The 19447-nt window shown below is 36.8% G+C and overlaps 2 protein-coding genes across 2 annotated transcripts in view; one reads left to right on the top strand and one right to left on the bottom strand.

Moving 5' to 3' along the window:
- The first annotated feature begins 930 nt into the window (after positions 1–930).
- On the top strand, positions 931–12727 carry LOC137392924 (matrix metalloproteinase-21-like). Its single transcript, XM_068079288.1, has 8 exons — positions 931–1061; positions 1512–1956; positions 6053–6848; positions 7375–7520; positions 9234–9378; positions 9848–10111; positions 11165–11328; positions 11444–12727. Exons 2-8 carry the CDS (start codon positions 1765–1767, stop codon positions 11765–11767), a joined length of 2031 nt encoding a protein of 676 aa, XP_067935389.1. The 5' UTR covers positions 931–1061; positions 1512–1764; the 3' UTR covers positions 11768–12727.
- A 1313-nt stretch (positions 12728–14040) lies between these two features.
- Positions 14041–19447, bottom strand: part of LOC137394017 (erythroid differentiation-related factor 1-like) — a 60661-nt gene continuing 55254 nt past the window's right edge. Inside the window, exon 23 of the mRNA XM_068080731.1 lies at positions 14041–14239. Coding sequence (XP_067936832.1) covers positions 14041–14239 — 199 coding nt within the window. The remainder of the gene's footprint in view (positions 14240–19447) is intronic.

Here is a 19447-nt window from a genome sequence, read left to right as displayed (position 1 = left end):
TCTATACAACGTATCGTCTGTTTTCCTTTCTAAATTAGAACCAGTCATTTGATCTTTTGCTGTTTTATTAACTATTTATTTATCGTGGATATTGTGGTGCACAGGCTACACGTCTGTGCGCTAAAGTGTTTTGATCTATCAGGCATTGAGGTATGTAGCTGTAATGTTATGAAATGCCTTCCGTCTGCTCAATAATATACAGGTCTTTAGTCATTAATTGCTCACAGAGGACCCATTCTATTGGCAATTGTCTCGCTCCTGCAGACAAAAATACCTCTATTATAATGAGTAGCTTTGTAGTTAGAAGATTCTAGAAAAACTATCGCCGGCCACAGAATTCTGAGGTCTACAAAACTTTGCCCGTTACATGGTGTGAGTGACTGTATCAGCTTCCCTACCTGAGCTCATATGCCCACACAATGCTGTCGAACAACGTGACTGGCTAGCATCAGCGTGCGAAGGTCATTTACTTACTTCATCAAGGTTACTATCATCCACAAGAGCTGTGAGCTTTTTTACATAACATCCGCTGACACTGATGAAATGTTTACAGTTAGTTGGAAATGACAGCGTAATGGGAACTGAGAAGGTGGATAACTCTGACCCTTCCAGCCAGTAGAGATGCTTACATGGCCACTGGCCTGACTGGCACCGGAATGTTCTCTCTGAATGTATTTTAGGTGCGTTTTTAGATAACATCTTATCAGTTTTATCAAAGCCTTGATCTTGTATTTTCCAAGATGTACCAATAAATGCCATGGGGAGATGAATCTGATATATCACTCACCGGTCACCCGGTTATGTCAAGCCAAAGCATTGGTTGAAAGATACCTTGGTATTTTAATCTTGTCTTGGTTGGCTCTGATTGGCTGATTTGCTGCGGAGAGTCTATTAGAAGCGGCTCAGTATTTGAATGGTTTATTTAGATGACTACAGTGAGATAAGTCAGAAGAGGATTCCGTAAAGATATAACTTTACCTATTTGTAGTAAGCGGCAGCGTAATTCTACCGACAGCAACAGAATTTCTTTCCAAGGTTACTCACTCGGCGCCATACAAAATGTATGTAATATTGTTTGCTTCTCATGTGTTCTGCAGATCAAAGAATTTCTATTTAAAGCGCTTCCGTGAAAGTTAGTTTGAAGAAAAAATGTGCAAATGCCTTAATTATTTACTTATTCGAATGTGTTAGACTAGCTTTTTAATTATGGCTTTAGAGGAGTCTAGCTAATTGAGTAAGGAACAATGACTAAGAACCTTTCTTATTAATCACATCTGCTCCGAGAATAGTGTGAAACATGCTTGAATAGGCTAAGAATAGGAAGTAGGGAAGTGCCGCTCAGTTGCATGCTGGCACGTCACTCACTCGGTGTGATGATAGGAGAGATGGCACGGCACTGAGCTTGCTGTTAGTACGTATGGTAAAGTCGCGAAGTGCTCGCTGATAGCGCTACGAATAAGCTGCTAAGCGTTTCAATGAATGATTAACGCTCAGTCTGATTGTATTTATAGCTCATTGATAGTAGGAGGCTCTGCGGATGCTTTAAGAGACGCTGCCTTGGGACACAAATCAAGCCAATAATATCTGAAGACACAGACAGCGAGAATATTGGCACTGGGATATATAAGATAATTACTTGGAGTGAAGTTCACTTGAAAACTGTTCAATGAAACTGCCTGAAAGATAGGAGGCTCACCCTATATATGAATTATTTCGCTTACCGAATGATACTGCATCAAAGCGGAATATTCGCCAAACTGAACAATGCAAAAACAAATGGCAAAACGACGAACCTTCTCCAATCTTCACACGACATTGATAGCACTGCTTTTACTCGCCTTGGCACCCCAGAGCAACTGCAAAAGACTTTATTACCGATCAGAGCAAAAGATGCGTGACTACCCTGACATAGATCTTAAAAACCCAAATCGGATTGAGACTGAAGAGCAATGCAAGGTGAGTTGATGAGAAAGAGTATTTTTGTTATGGCCGAATGAAATTTTGTTCAAAGCCTGACAGGAAGCTTGGTAGGATGCACTAAGTACTATGGAAGGATGAGAGGGTTTAAATCTCTGTAGCATAACAAAGTTGGTATTCAAATAGTTATTTTAATATGCCAAAATATAGTGATATAATTTTACAGTATGGTTTTTTGGCTGATAGATGAAAAAATTAGCTCTAATGATTCTTACAAAATCTTTAAAATTTTGAAACAGTTTTGGCTGTTTTTATGGCAAAACCTGACTTTGTGACTTACACATACCAGCTGACGTATGAAAGTAGGTCAGCAGTTACAATGCTAACCTTGAGAAGAGTTTGTAGCAAAACTGAACGAAAAATTTCAATTGTTGATAAACAGCATTCTTGTCGAACAATCGCTTAGCTAATAACATGACTCGGAGGGCGTGGCGCAACTGGTTCTCATGGCTTCAGCATGGAAATTGTGGACACGCAGAAGTAGTCTTATTATTTTATGATAATCATTAGCAGGCCTTCGATAATAAGTGTAGCGATTAGCCATAGACTGCATAGGCACCTGGGAGAGTAGCTTTATTCAATAAATTGAGAGAATAGGCGAATAAGTGTGCCTGGTTCATATGCATCTCCTAAGATAGCATAGCTGCTTAGAAACTTATGAGAATGAGCCAAATCCAGAGAGCAGCTTTTTTTGCAACGGTTTGCAAGTTCCTACTATTGATTTAAAGTTGCTCTAAAATGAAATACCTCAGCAATCATTTGTATTCATGAAAATGAGTACAAATGCTCATTCCCACCAGACATATTCTCTTTTTTCCGCCCATAAAGGGTTGGCTATGATTATGCATTCGTCTTGAGTATTTCTTGAAAATGTCAACAACTATCTTTAGGAAGGTAATAACACGTGACACAATAAATAAGCGCAAGTCGTAAAGCTGTTAAATTTATTACCTTTTGTAAAGAGTTGATTTGATGCTCATACAAGCCACAAAGGCTTGAGAAGTTGATAAGAAATAGGTTTTGGATTGAGACAATCTCAAAGTCTGAAATAAAACAAGTTACAGAACTACATAAGGGGAAGAAGAGTAAAATAACTACGCATTGCATGATATTATAAATCATTCCATTCTAAGCGAAGTTTTTCTATGTCTCTGATGCAAGCTTGGAATTACACTTTCATAAAGCCAACGAGTAATTCTGTTGCGGCGGAAACTGCTTGACAGAGCTCTATATAATTCCTTAAAAGATACTAATGTGAGATCAATCCTAAGCCGTGATTTTAGGGGTATTATGTAAGATGAATTTAGGAGGGAGAAAGAGTGCGGAGCTCTCCAAGTACGATTGATCCAACGAGGTGATAAATAACCTCTGAAATGTCTATGGTTGCCGATAGGAAGTTACTGCAGAGATTTTGGTTACGCCAAGTAGTGTTGCACTGTCTTACTTGATTTGACGGCAAAAAAATCTCTAACCAAATCTTCAGACAACTTTAATTCAGGAATAATTTATTACTGTTACCATTGTTTTTTGCTATTGCATTTGATTTATTGGAACATGGCGACCACGAAAACTTAACGCAGGCCCAAATTATGAGCTCTTAGTTCCTGCAGGTACCGAGCCGGGTAAGTGATAGCGTGATGGTTTAGGAGAATGACAGAGGAGTAGGTTGTGGTAGAATCTAAGAGAATAAGGAGACCAACTGGGTAAACAAAGCCAACTCCATTATAAATCTGTAAACATTAGAGTGATGTGAAAGAGACCCACTCGTAAGCACGAAATATTTGTACTTAATACTAACTAGTAATTGAGGCCGGACCAGCAAACCTCCATCCTCTCACAGTCTCACCGCCACCCTTCAGACAGCTAATTAGAAAAAGCCTCATTCCTAAAATTGAGACACTAAACACCTTGTTATGTGGTCAGCGATGGAATTGAAGCGGGCAGCGCGCTTGTACGCGCCCTATATATAGCCAATAGTACATCTATACTAAGCGCGTCTGTGGATGAAGTTGTTCATTAGCCCTGCAGTCGTATCGAGAGCCTTCCAACGGAAGAGGTTTACCAAATTAACTCATTCAGACTTTGAAAACAACTGCTTGTAAATTTTACCAGCTCTACTCAATACATCAAAGGTATTTTGGAAATGTGCTATACTGCGCACAGAGAGTATGTTCAAAGTGTTTTCTTTTTAGTTCCATAATTCAGCTAGAGTTGTCTTTTAAACAACCAGTCAATAAACCATCCTTGTGGATTTTTGAAAAGGATTGCTAGCTATATATCATTAGTATGACAATGGGTTCAAACTATTATAGCAGAAACTGGATAATTTAAGCGCAACATAAATAACATAAAACTCTTCATATCCGCATGAATCTATTTAATGCTACCACAAAATTAATTGTCAGGCATAATAATTTAAGAGCTCCAAAAGTATGCAAGTTAATTAGAATGACTTCTTACTGCAAGACAAAATGTTTCGTAGGCATATTGCGATCTACTGTAAACAGCAAACAATCTAGATCAGTCTTATTTCGAAACATTAAAAATTTGCATGAAAGTATCGAACGGTTACTGTTAGAGGAATGTTTCAGAGTGGATTCCATGATGTAGGACAGTTCTAGTATATTAAATATACATTACTCGTAGTTGCGGATGTCATTATGCAAATAAACCGAGTGATGAGCAGCCAGGACGTTGATCAGGCTGGGTGTGATATTCAAAAAAAAAATTTATTCATAAGTCGCTTCATTTTACGATGGCAATTTGGTCTTCCTGTTATGATTTACATACTTGGTTAGTAGAAAGGGTTTAAGAAAGCACAGGTGATAACTAAAAAAGGGAAATATCTATTTAGTAGATTTCGTCAAGCTGGCTTTGAGCTTTTAGGTCAGAAATCTTTTATTACTTTATAATTTTTAAAAATGAAAAAGTTCTTGATGTTAAAATAACTGTATAGTTTTGTAAAATTTGCTAAATAAGTGTTAAACACTTTTACATTTACTATTATGAGAGACGATGGCAACAAGAGTATCTATTTATCATTTTACATATTGTAGTCCAGTACCTCAAGCCTCAGCACAAGTTTATCAAATGCAACCATAATTACAATTATTGTTTGAGTATTATAAACTCCCTTTGATTAAACTGTAAAAATTGACAAAAAAATTTATAGCTATTATCTTAGGAAGTTCACCTCGCACTGGCAAACCCGTCGCTTCACGTAGCACAACTTGTCTGCTGGAATGTAGAATGTATGGACTGAGTCAGAAAGTTTGGCAACCAGATTTTCCTATGTGAATAAATAATGGAGATTTTGATTGATCGCTTGAGATAAAATCGAATTCACTACTACAACAGACCTCTTTCATTTGAATATACAATTACTTGCAAAGGGAACAGACAGGTCGCAAGTAGTTCCTTAAAATAACTCACCTGCAAGAAGGTAGAGGAGAACTAGCGACATTTTACTAAAAATTATGGCCGATACTTGCCTATAGCTTTTGCAAAACCTTTACATTATGATAAAGAGAGTTTAAATTAACCTTTACTATCATTAGAGCTGTGTCTGTCCGTTCGTTCAAAGCCACAGTTGGAAGTCGGAAAAAATATTGCGTCATGTGAGATTTGAACTCATGACATCCAGCATAGCAACAGGCGTGCTATGATATTGGTACGTACCAATCGACCATCTTTACTATAATAAGAGTTATTTCCATGCGCCCGTTTCGTCTATTAAAGTCACGGTTAGAAGTTGAGTACAAAGTTTGCATCATGTAGGATTTGAACCTGTGACATTTATCCTAGTAGCCAGGCACGCTACTACCTATCCCGATCGACCGCCTTCTGCTTCGTCGAAATAATTGTATGTATCATTATTACACCTGACGATCTCTCACGGGGCACGAAACTGCCAGGGTATGAGGATTTTAGTGTACTGTAGCATATGGCTGTTATAACTACATTATACAATTCTTGTTCTTGTTAATATATTATCAGCATCAACTGATGTCACTACAACAACTGAAGCTGTGATTGGATGACAGAGTATAACCATATATTACATTGTTGTTTGTAGCACTACCTCTGCAAGTACGGATACTTAAACTGTAACTGTACAACATTTATTATTCCTACGAGCGAGAGGGAGAAAAGAGCTCTACCACCAATCATACCTACAGAGCTACAGGTAGAGAATAGTTACCTACCTGACCAGTCCGTGACATTCCCACCTGTGCTCACCACTCCTAGTAACCAAGCCTGTAACACCGCTCACATCAAGAGAGGTTACGAGGAATTTCAGATAGTTTATAGACTCAACGTGAGCGGTCACTGCGATGGAATGACCAAAATGTTCATGTCGCAAAGTAGATGCGGGCAACCAGATCTCTTTGATACTGAGGACCTTGCGAACATAGACGCTGACGAAAAATATGACGAGGAATCATCGTACTTGTCAAAGCACGATCCATCCTCGTCAGAGTTTAGTTCCGAAGAAAAGGACAAGCGTAGATTCAAACGGTCGAGTCGTCTCTCAGAGTCACCGAGTCAAAAAAGTGTGCTGATCAGAAAACGACAGCTGGAGGAATTTATAGCAAAGGAGGAGGCCGACAATCAAGAAACTTACAATTCAGGACAGAGCACAAGAGAGAAGCGCTCATTCAATTTTGTTGTAACGGATCCGATCGGAAAGTTGAACAAGGATATAGTAACCTGGCGGCTGATGAGCGCGCATGCCAACCCTTCAATCCAAGTCTCTGTTCAAAATGCTCTGCTCGCTCAAGCTTTTCAGTACTGGAGTGAGATTGCTCCCATATGCTTCCGGCAAGACAAAACATCTCCTCGAGTGGATATTGAGATCGGCTTTTTAGAAGGTATGACAAGATTTTTAATTTTCTTCATAGACCATAATGGCCTTGAATCGACCTCAGTAATCATCTCGTCTCTAAATAAGGCTTTAGTTTCAACTAACCTCAGTTCATTAAAAAGATTCATCCTCGAAAGATGAATGAATGTAACATATTTCAACTCTCAAACTGAGACTAGTTGTTGTGACAGCGGATGATGGCGGCTTATCCTAGTTAGCCATCTTACTGAACAACAATCCTTACGATTAGACAGCCCCTGTAGTTTGGCTGCTCAAAACAATTTTTCTCAGACAGCATCATCGGCTGACAAAGTAATTTAATTACGTTGTTGGACTTTTTTACAATTATCCGCAAGAGCTGGAGTTGTCCATGCTACTGAGTAGTGAATACTGATATCTGTAGATAGTAGCAACAGGGCAGTTCTCTCTGTTCATTTACTACCTTGTTTAGAAAAGCGCTCGCCCATTTTATAAATAACCTGTCATTTTGAAAGTCCCAACCCTATCCATCACATCTGCTTGATAATTTATAGGAACGCATTTAAACTGCTATAAACAGTTTGATGGAAGAGGTGGGGAGATCGCTCATAAATTTCACCGGGACGTTCACTTTGATAAGAACGACCCCTACACAGCCTCCATTAGCCCTCCACGCTCCTCAGACATCAGCCTGTTGTTGGTGAGCCACAAATCTACAACTCATTCATTTTAATATTGCTAAACAATAAATACAATAAATAAATATAACAATAAATAAAAACTATGAATACATGTCAACGGTGTTTCCTCTAGAATCCAACACGCGGCAGCATGTTGGATTCTAAAGAAAACAAATATTTTTTATTTAGAGTTTGGTGTACTTCTAAAATTTTATTTATTTAGGATGTGTAGAAGTTTTGAATCTTGCAATTCAAGTTGACTGTAGTAGGTTTAACCTATGGTTTTGTTTCCCACATTTCATTTTGTATTTCTTACCATGTTATGACTGCTTCATTAGTCAGCTTTCAAACCTCTGCTAATAATATGACAAGTTTGTGAATACTTATCAAAACTATCAACTAAAAACCCTTAGCATTATTTGCAAAATGATAAATTAGTTAATGGATGCGACGCGATACGGCAGATTTGATTGCGGCTACTTTCACATAAGACATTTCTCACAAAAGTCAATTAGTTACTGAAGGCTAAGGCATGAGAACTTGTAAATTTGGGCTTGAGTCACTGTTGTCACGGCGATGAAGACCTAAGCTACACTGATGTCTATCAATGTTCAGAACACTATTAAAATTTAATAAGCCAATCAACGTTTATAGCAGTAACAAGTTATTTCCTGTTCAAACCTTTGCTCTACAAGAGTGCTTCCTCGTTTGTTATCCTTGCTGAATCCCCTATGACCGATGAAAACAATCTCGCATCACTTTGGTTTGAATGAAACAAAAAAGGCTCAAACAATGTAAAACAGACATAAAGAGAAAATATAAAAAGAATATTTTATTGGAAAGCCATTATGTAAAAGTCTAACATTTTCCCATAACAGCAACTTTTAAAAGAGTTGCTGGTAGGTTTTGACTAGTTATAGAAAAAATCTCAACTCAGATTTTTCTGTGAAAACAATTACAATTTCTTTGTCTTCACGATTCTTACATTTCCACGAACAACAGTTTGCAGTTGTTAGGGGTATGAGCTGTGGTTTCCAATTATAGGCGCTCGCACCGACTTAGGGGTGCGAGCGACCCCTTAGGGGTGGAAGCGCCCCCTTAGGGGTGGGAGCGCCCCCTTAGGGGTGGGATCGCCCCCTTAGGGGTGGGAGCGCCCATAATCTGGAAGCCCTGCTCTACGTTAGAACCTGGATTGAGAAACAAAATCTTACTACAGTCAACATGGATTGGAATGAATCAAAATTTCTACACATCCTAAATAAATAAAATTTTTAGCTGTACACCGAACTCTAAATAAAAAATAGTTATTTTCTCAAAGATATTCAGTACTATAATTTTTCCTTTAACTTCTATGTCAGGTTTTTAAATAGAAGAGAAACATCTAGTGTTTTTTATTAATGTTTACTGTTTAGTTATGTATATAGTAGTAGGCCTACATTTGTATAAAAAGAAAATCTATTAAAAATAACGGTAATTTTAAAATTTTTTGAAATTTAAATTTTTCAAATGACGAACTATCATTTGCAAATAATTTTTACTTTTTTTGCAGCTTTAGAGGTTTTTAAGCCTACCAATGTAGTATTTGAAAAACTAATTCATTATAACTATTGCCAAGCTTATTTATAGATGTTAGTAAAGACACCTTGATACAAATGGCTTAACTCCAATCACTAAGGGTGGACATAAATTAAAAGTTACGTCTCTGCAGATCAATATGTCTGTCATACTTCCAGGTCGCAGTTCATGAAATAGGACACGTTCTTGGTCTAAATCACTCAGCTAATCAAGCATCCGTCATGAATGCCATTTACCACCGTCACATCAGAGGTAGATTTGAGTTGTCTCCCCATGACCGACAGGAAATAACAAAAATGTATGGTAAGTATGGTTTTGCAGATAATTTGGTTCTGAAGTTATTGAGCGTCGTTAAAAGGTTTTGCTTGTGTAATTATCTACATGTGTTATGGGTGGATAGACACTTACCTTTGCCCTATATTTAACGAGCTAACACTTACTTTTGTTACATGACCTCTTCTTTGTTGGGTAGGTGTCATTTGATCTTTAGTTAGCAAAAGTTTTCAGCCAAAGCAGTGAAGATGCAATTAAAATGTTGTTAGAAATCCATACTAGTTATTCAAAACTTATTCAAGAAATGATGTCATGCACAAAGTATATCTGGGCAGATGAATCATCAATGAGTTATTGGTAGTAAAGTGATTAAATTCTCTACTTAATTAAGTTATGCGGTGTAAAGTTGACTCGATGAATAGATCGGACTATTACGTGACACACATAATCCCTGTGTGAAGTAGACAAAAAGAAGCACAAGTATTATTCATTATTTTAGGCCCGTGTACAGGAAAGTTCGACATTGTCATGGATTATGTAAGATCCAATGGCTCAGCCAGAGTGTTTAACACGTATTTCTTCCGAGGTGATCACTTCTGGATGTATGAGAACATGCACAAAAGAACAACATATGGCGGTCCCAAACTGATCTCGGATAAGAATTGGAATGGCTTGCCCGCCAACCTTGACACATATGTGCACTACTTCGAGTCAGACAGTGTCAGAAGAGGGCAGATCACGGATCACTACTACTTTTTTAAAGGTAGTCTAGCGATGCAAAGCCAGCCTTCTTTCTAATCTACCACAATGCGGCCTGTGTGACCAACCTCTAGCGCATGTCCAACCTCTAGCGCATGTCCAACCTCTAGCGCATGTCCAACCTCTAGCGCAATTGCAATCAAAATACTAAACTACAAAGCTTAAGAATGAGTTGGTTGCTGATGAGCTGGTAAAAAAAGAGATGGAAGAGAAAAAAGTCATCTGGAAAAGCTACTAATTGACCATGCTGTTTTTTATGTAAACTATGCATGGAGCCCCATAGAAATAGTCTGAAGATCAAAGACATGCTGGTTCTGTTTTTTGCAACTATATCTTCTCTGCGGCACCAGCAATATATAACTTATCAAAAATCTAACTACTTTCACACACCCGATGGATTGACTTGTTGTAAACTTGGAATGACCCAAAACTTTATTAAAATCTTGGCAGTCATTTTTCGCGATGATCACTCTATATGTTCATAATTGTTTAGGAGTGGAGAGAAAGTGTAAATAAAAATTAATTTTCAAACTTTAAAAATTTAAAACAATTTTATAGTTTAAGTAACTTTTTAGATAAAGCCGATTTAAAAATGAACTTACCCAAAATTTTCGTAGATTTTATCAAAAAGTATCAGTATTTTTCTATCATTTGTGATTATTTTTGACGTTTGAGGTGATCTGACTGCCAGGATGTTTCATGGTTAAAATCGACAAAACTTGATTGCGGTTCAAATGCTCCGCAGAAAAATACGTGCAAAGTGACGTCACAAGTTGTTATCATTGCTATAGTTCATACCAGCTATTGTGTTTAAGTTGCAGTATTACAAGTCTCTATTCTGCCGGTCTCTTTGCAACTATAGCGGTCATAATCACACAAACTTAATCGGGTTTATCTCGAAACAACCTGGTCATCAAATCATCTCAAACATCACAAATAAAAAAATCGTAAATGATAAAAAAATACCGATACTTTCTGAGAAAATGTACTAAAAATTCTTTCTAGTTCATCTTTAAAACTAATGATGTCTTGATATAATATTGCAACACTGTTTCAGGCTCGAGGTACTACAAATATGACTCCGTCAGAGAAAGGGTGACTCAGAGTGGCTCTATACGAATGTTTTTTGGCGCTGGTCAATATCCAGCGATCCCAAGCAATCTGGATGCGGCATTCTATGAGTACAGCACCAAACTAATATTCTTCTTCAAGGGCGACATGGTGAGTTGGTTATTTTTACAACAAAATTTACGACTCTTTTACTTTGGAAATAAACTGGTATCTAACCTAAAAAATAGGGTCTAAACTCATACCTGTCTCATTCTCTCTCCTTCAGGTTTACAAATACAACTACCAAGTTACCGGAGAACATTCTTGTTGCGCCGAAAGACCGAGACAGATAGTTGACGTATTCCAACCAGAAACCCCTGCTGATCTGTACGCTCAGGGTACGAGTATAACCTACACGACAAACCTCGACTCGGTATATCTCTCATGGACCTCACCATTTACACTTTATCTTATCAAAGATGAGCACGCTTGGAAGGTGGTTGGCTACAATGTGAATCGACCCTATAACGAGGCCAATTACGGCGTGAGATACGTCGGCAAGTGGAACACTATATGGCATTATATTTGTGAAACGGATTGTCCAGGATAGTCTCAGCTCCCAGTATCAGACCTTTTTTGCTATTCAATCTCTGCCGAATGGGCGGCTACCTTACCAAAATCTCTAACGATTGGTGTTACATTGAGTAAGTGATCTGAAAATAACTCTGGATCCCCTGTGACACCGGAGAGCAGGTGACACCGGAGAGAGGGTGACACCGGAGAGCGGGTAGCAGTTCGCACTTCTCATGACAACTGACATAAGCATGTACGCTTGCAGTATTACAAATATTATACGGAACTTGTCCTGGCTTACATAGCCTGTGCCAGGGTTTAAGTTTGAATTCACTCAACTTCATCAAGTTATAATTACAGTAAATTATTTTTTTCATCATTTTAAGGTTGCTATTAAATATTTTCAGATTTCGAGATACGCTTACTCGATGTTTTATATTTCTAATGTTAAAACCTTTTTGTCTTTCCGTTTTTTGTGACAAAGAGTGTTTGCTCTGCCCTCAACCTTAGTGGCCTTTGATGAACATAGATGTTAATGGAAATGTTAGTTCATAAACTACTCCAACAAGACCACACAGAGTGCTAATTACTTGAGGCGGTGGTTCATTCACTTCTATTTATACAAACTTTTTTGGTCTAGCTCACCGGACTTTTGTAAGCCTCTAATTGGCGGTAAACAGGTTAAGCCGAGATTGACAGTGTTGAGCGTGATGGCTTGGCTGGCTCCGAAATTAATTGACAGCCATAGCTGAGCGTGAATCAACTTAGCAATAAGATATATGAGATTCTGTCGCTTGGAAATTGATTATTGTTCTGATGTAACACATAGTTTTCGAAATGTTACAAAACTCATTATTTAGTGGTAGCAATCTATGCCAACGCCGGCACGGTTGTTTTTGGGGCGTGTTTCCATTGGTATAGTCAGTTGATTTCTGTTTAGAATGCTCTGGCGCTGTTAACATCCCATTGGTTTGATAACGTCTACCCAACTTACCCATGTAGCTACCAAAAAGAATGAGCTAATCATTGCTATAACATTCGTCAAGACCAATACAAATATTTAATAAAATAAATACAAATAAAATAATCTCATAAAAACAACTTTGAACTCCTGGCGTAAGTGTACCATGAAGTTGAGAGAATTAAACCCAAACAGATGCCAAGAGAAAGTGGAAAACAGAGTTGCATGGAAGTCAGCAGTAAAGCCCAAACCATAAGAGAGTCATTGTCGAAACAACCAACTGCAAGAGAGAAAACCCTGAAGTGGTCAGCATTTTACTAATTAGTGTGAATGAATCTTGAGTCTACACATTTTTTGCAGTTAGTCGTTTGTCATTTATCGTGGATCGGTCGTTGCAGCATGATCAACCTATTTGGCTAATAAAGTCCGCTGTTGAACATACGTGACCGTAACACCAGCCTACTTAGCCGACCTATATGTTACGCCAGCTAACTATAATCCAGCTAATAGCACTTTGGCTCCACCGCGAAAATAATTCTTATATAATCTCCTTACATGACAAACATTATCGAAAACTCAAACAATATGCTCCCCGATAAATTGGCACATAATTAACAACCCCTTTCAGATGTAAGGAATGTTGGAACTCTGCCAGAAAGCTATCACTAGCAGTTAGACATGTTAATTTTGTGTAAACTAATCAGCGCCATAAATACTTTTGGTTTTGTGTTGTAAGTATGTCCATGGCGCATCCCTTCTAGTCAACAAGTTTGTTTAAATATGGCTCGAGTGTCAGACTCTTTTCCAAAGGAATGCGCGTTTTCCATTAACAGTGAAACTGCCAGTAGTGGACCTTAATCCAACTAAATATTTAGAGCTTAGAATTAAACTGCAGCTCAAACCATTGGCTTTAGTGCTTTCTTATCTGGGTGACATCTTCCTAGACTCACGCGTGTCAGTATAAAAGGTCCAGATGTACTGTAATCTTCCCATGAATCTTCACGCATTAAAACATCGAATAGGCAGCGCTCTTTGTGAAGAACAAAGATAACCACTTCCTTCGCTTATCTCAGAGAATAAATTTTTTTGCGATGTCACTTCCTACTGGATTGTATTGTAATAGATAACTATACATGTATTATATAAGTACTCGGAAGTGTCTGTATTCCTTTGAGATATTACAAAACTGACCCATACAATGAATGTTTTTGCAAAATATTTTTAGTTGTATAAAATAAAGAGATACGAACTTAATTTCAACACATATTAGACAATGAGACAAAAAACAGAGAACAGTAAATTAAAGTTGTGAATAATGGCAGAAAAAGCTCCTTTTGTATAACACTGTTCTATAATGTCAATTGGTAAGGTGTTGGTGTCTGGTATGAGGTGTAGTGGTTTTTTAGAGGGAAGTAGGAATATAATGGATGGTCAGTCAGATTGGAAATGCTATTAGAGTGTTTTAAACAGCAAATATCTAAAAATACGCTTAGCTTTTCAGCCTCATTTAGACGCTGATCGTATATGTCCATATCAGGCAGTATAACCCTAAAACATAACATTTGAAAGCGTTTTAATTTTTTTTATTAGTTTTCGATACAAAAAGGATACCAGCTTAGAGCAGCACAAGTAATAATAGAAAGAAGAACCTGTAAAAATAATGTCTTTGTTTGAAACGTTTAAAAAATTGTATTTATCCAAAGATTTGCGCCTAGTGTTATACAATAATTTGGGAGCTATGGCTAGCCCATAGAAAAATCACACAGAATACATGTACCATAGTTGTACCATAACTCAAATCTTAGCACGCAGAACACCTCGGTAAAACAGCATGCTTGTGGAAAACCTAAATATGTATAAGAAACAATTTCTCATTCAACCCAAGTGTAAACAGCAAATGACTCACGTTGAAATCTCACATCCCACATTCTGTAGCATCGTTCAAACCTTCAAACCTCTCATGTACCACTTATTTTTTCTCGCATTTTACCGAGGACTAGAGCCTCTGAACGAGGTCAAGATGAAAAAAAAGTAGGCTACATAGTCACACTTTCGAGAGCGTTAGAAAAGGGTATTAGGTTCATATCATTGAACGAAACAAGTGTGCTTCTACTACACTGGCATGGGTACAACCTTTGTGGAGGACAGGGCCAATTCTGAGAAAACCTTCTAGAAAATTATATTTGTATCACTTGTTTGGCCATATTGGCTTTTGGCGTGTTTACAACAAGGAGTGCAGCCTAGTCAACAGCAATTATAGATGACATCATTTATTGCCTTCTATTAAAACAACATCACACTTCTCTATACCTGACCTTTCTATCATTTTGTTACACGAATTTTAAACATATTTTAGCTTTGAAACGGTTGATTTAAGCAAGAACATCGTTAAATGCTTTTGCTTGCATAATTATCTAAATGAGATATATGTAAATAAACACTTAAATTTGTGACATGGCTCTATATCACCAAAATCATAAATAAATTTCATGTATTCCTTATATATCTTATTTACATATTTATTTTTTTTGACATATGTAAACATGTTTGCCATAAACATGAATATGGACTAGCCAGTAAAAAAAACTAAAAAAAAATTAAAAAAGATATAGCCTATATATATAAAGTTAAAAAAAGATATAATTGTAAATAAAATATTTACAATTTTAAAAGATTTAAGCTCAATATTGGAAGAAGTAAACAAACTTTTATATGCTACAATAGTTTTTTGTGTGCAGCATTATAGTAATATTATATTAACAATGATGTACAAACATACAGTATGACAAAAACGTGTTTTATTTTGATATGCAAAAAAATAGTAGCCAAACTTTACAATAGAATAACAATTATCTATCCTTTGTTATATAATTTACACAGCATAATATTGCGCGCATGTGTAGAGAAGAACTTGTTAGTAGCTAGGGGATAATAAGTTGCCTTAGAATACTTTAAACAAATTAATATAAATTAATAATAATAAATATTAACATTTATTAAATATTTTATTACCTATAATTTTATTTCAAACAAATATGCTTTCCAAATTGTGCCAAACAAGAACCATGAAAAAGGGCAACAGTTAGCCACTAAAATTAGTAAATGGTTTTACATATAGGGCCTAGTGTTTAAAATACCATTCTTGATTAAAATAATAACTATTAGGTAAGGAATTGTTAAAAGAGATAGCTCGACCTATTATTTATCTCCTGAACAGAAAACTGTTATTTAAACATTATATATCGTAGTCATATTTAAAAAGAATGCAAACAATAGTGTGTGCTGCTATCTGTTTGAGAATCTCTATATTATTTACAAAAGTCAAGGATGGAGACAGTGTAATAAATCCCAAACATAACAGACGTGATTTGTAGCAATATTAAAGCCATAATTAACAATCAAATGTATTCATTGGCTCACGATGATGTAAATTTAGCCAACTCAACATCAGCTATGAACATTTTTTTGCAAAATTAACAGTTTAAAAATTCAAAAATTGAGAATGAAACCTATTTGTGCCAAAAGAACTGAAGCATAACATGAAGGGAGCAAATTACACTTTCAAGCATGCAGCTGTGTGACAGTCAGCATGGAAGTATTGTGCAAGCAGAAGTTACCATGCGACACTCAACGCACAGTGACAGCATCAATGCCAAGTTCTAGTTATTCATAGCTTGACAAGCAAAAGGGCATTTAAGGTTGTTTCACACTATATCGTCGTATCTCTGAGTTGATGCCACAATACTTCGGTGATCGTCAATAATAACGATGTTCACACTATCACAAACCCATTCGCGTTTGCATCAGCAAATAATCTGTGACGTAGTGTTATCATTTTTATTTTCAAAAGTTTGCCAAAAACCTCTTTGTTCTCGTCTGCTTGAATCTAATACTAGTCACGCAGCAACTATCATAAACAAAAATAAATAGATCATGCTATCCGCGACCGCAAATTACTATCGGCGAAATGGTTCACATTAAAAAGGCAGTCGTCGATGCTCAGTGAAATATCAGGAAAGTTCGACAACTGAAAACTTTCCCGACATATCCGCGTTGTTTCATCGATGAGTTCGGTTTTCGGTTCACATAATCGACGATAAACGCAGAAAAATACCGCTGTCATACGGCTATATAGTGTGAACCAGCCTTTAGCTGTAGTCCTAGAAGCATGTTTAAAAACCTCTCTGATTGTAGCTCGAAGTTCGTTTCATATTCATTTGCTTTCATTGCTGCCTTCTACAGCTTTTTTATTTGGTGTGAGTGTCTCCGTTTGTCTATTCATATACATCTGCAGTATGCAAAACACGATTGGGACCTGGTCTGGAGTGAACAAGATGATAAAGTTCAACTTTCAGAAAAGGCCACCAGTGGTGACAAGAATTGCATTCAACTGTAAATTGTTCTTTGCAATTGGTCATGTCTAAAGCCCTGAGGTTCGTGTCGAGACATGTCTATCCAAAATTACAGAGACATCGTTGATCCAAAATGCACTTAAAAACTCACAGCCGCTGCCAGACATCATACAGCAACCGTTGATGGATTGCCCATATAAAGCCCGCGGAAAACTGGTCAAACCTTACAGACAGACAAGCTTCGGGGTGGCATGCCAGAGCATGAAAGGCTTTAGAAGGCCAGAGCTCTAGAAAAGCTTCTATAATATTAGCACGATGTTGATGCAGTAGTTGAAATATTTAATACTACAAACACTTTCTCCTATATAGATGTCAGCTTAACATCAGTGTTGAGCAATAAAGGCTGCTTCGAACATCATAAATATTGCATAATGTTCGCTCTTTATTTGCTGTCATGTTAGCAGGAAATGACTTTATGGTTGTCAAAAGAAGTACCAGAAATTGAACTACTATTCCAGATAAGACAATCTATCATATACAGAGCCACCACTCGTGAAATTCAAAGTAAGAGTACTGCGTAGCTCAAAGACCTTGTTTTGTCATTGACGGGCACCATGTTAGGTTTTTCTAATTAGTGGCTCCACCAAGACCTTTTAACATTCCTGTAACAATGGTCATTTATACTCATGCCTCCTTGGAGACTAGACGTGCTGCCTCTGTTGCTACACAAGCGTGTTACCAGAGCCTCTCTCTGAACTTTGTGAGGAATGCTTGTTTACTATGATTGTGGTATCTCACCGAGTTACTAATAATCCAATTTTAGCTCAATAAAGAAGTTTGTAGAGGCTCATTAGGTGGTCAGGAGGTGAAAAAGTGGATGATTGATGAAAATAACAGGTGCTTTGAAAACAAACTCGAGTAACAAGTGGTTTGAAGGAGTAGTTTGTCACGTAACCTAAATAAGCACAGATATAAATCTCATTTCCGTTTGACGTCTGAACCCAATACTGCCTATAGTCTAAAAATAAAACTGCAAAACTTGCAAGTCAAGCAAATTTAGTTACTAGCAAATTTTTATTGAATGTTTCATGTTCGCAAAAGATGAATATGGCATTTGCGAATGATGCTAAAGAAAATGCCACGCAAGCTATTCCGTTTGAACCTTTTCACACTTTAGTCATTTCTATTCTGAAAGTGTGCTGGTAAAAGGGAAGGGTGTTTTTTAACAAAGCACTCAGTGTTTATCCACAACATGTGAATGTCCGTTGAAGCACTTATTACACGATAACACAATGTGCACACAATTCCAAAGTTGCATCATCCGCGCATTAGAAATGGTGAATGCTGTGCAAGTCGAGAAATGGACAAACAGACAGACACTCATTTCATCCAATCATTTGACTTGATGCTTAATTAGTGACCTTTGTGAAGTGCATTTTCGAGATAGAGTCAAACCTATACTTAAGATCGCCTTGCTATATGAATTTTCAATATGTGATGCAAATTGTGAACACCTGAATAAATTTCCAACATTTGACAGTTTTGTAGGTGAAGATGTATGTGAAGATGCTGAGAATGAGTAAAAACAAATAAACTAATGTTTTTTAATTAAAGTTAGAGTAAATTTCCATTCATAACTTTATCATTACCTTTAGATCCAAATCTACAATCCACCAAGCCTTGACCTGCGTTTTTAAAACTCTAAGGCGATGTAACTATAAACATATTTTTATTAAATTCAACTTCCCTAGTTTATTTGTTTTTTATTTTCGCATAATATAGTTTTTTTATATTTACTTTTTACCTAGGTTCCCGAAGTGCTTCTGTTTATATTAACTGCAGCATATATTGATATTATATTAATATATTAATATTACATTAATTTATTACTTAGTGTTTGTAAATTTTATGAAACTTATTAAACGGATTCTTTAGGGATACTTATTCCAAAACAGATCTCTGAGTGAATCAACTTAATTTGACTGCAAGTAAAACACTGCTGGAGTCATCTTGGCTGTTGTTGCACTACCTGATACATATCATACTGAAGATGGTTCTCCACACATTCCAGCTCCCGCTACTACATTTCCTGTGAGGTCATTTAGGTATATCATCAAGCCTAGTGTTAAGTAAAAAATCACTGTTCTGACCATTACTACTGTTACATAATGTTCAATCTTTGTTTGCTGTATTGTTGGCAGGAGGTGACTTTATAGTCAGTAGAAGTAGAAAAACTCAAATAATTACTATTTCAGATAAAACAATCTATGGCATACAGAGCCACAACTTTTAATACACAAGGTGAGAATAGCTCGGCAGTCATTGTTTTGTCATTGATGGGGGGCCATGTTAGATATTTTAATTTGTAGCTCTTCTCACCACTAATCTTTGGCTTTTTTAATTA

Source organism: Watersipora subatra, chromosome 4 (assembly GCF_963576615.1).
Source record: "Watersipora subatra chromosome 4, tzWatSuba1.1, whole genome shotgun sequence".
Lineage (NCBI taxonomy): Eukaryota > Metazoa > Bryozoa > Gymnolaemata > Cheilostomatida > Watersiporidae > Watersipora > Watersipora subatra.
This window is presented reverse-complemented; position numbering and strand designations above follow the sequence as displayed.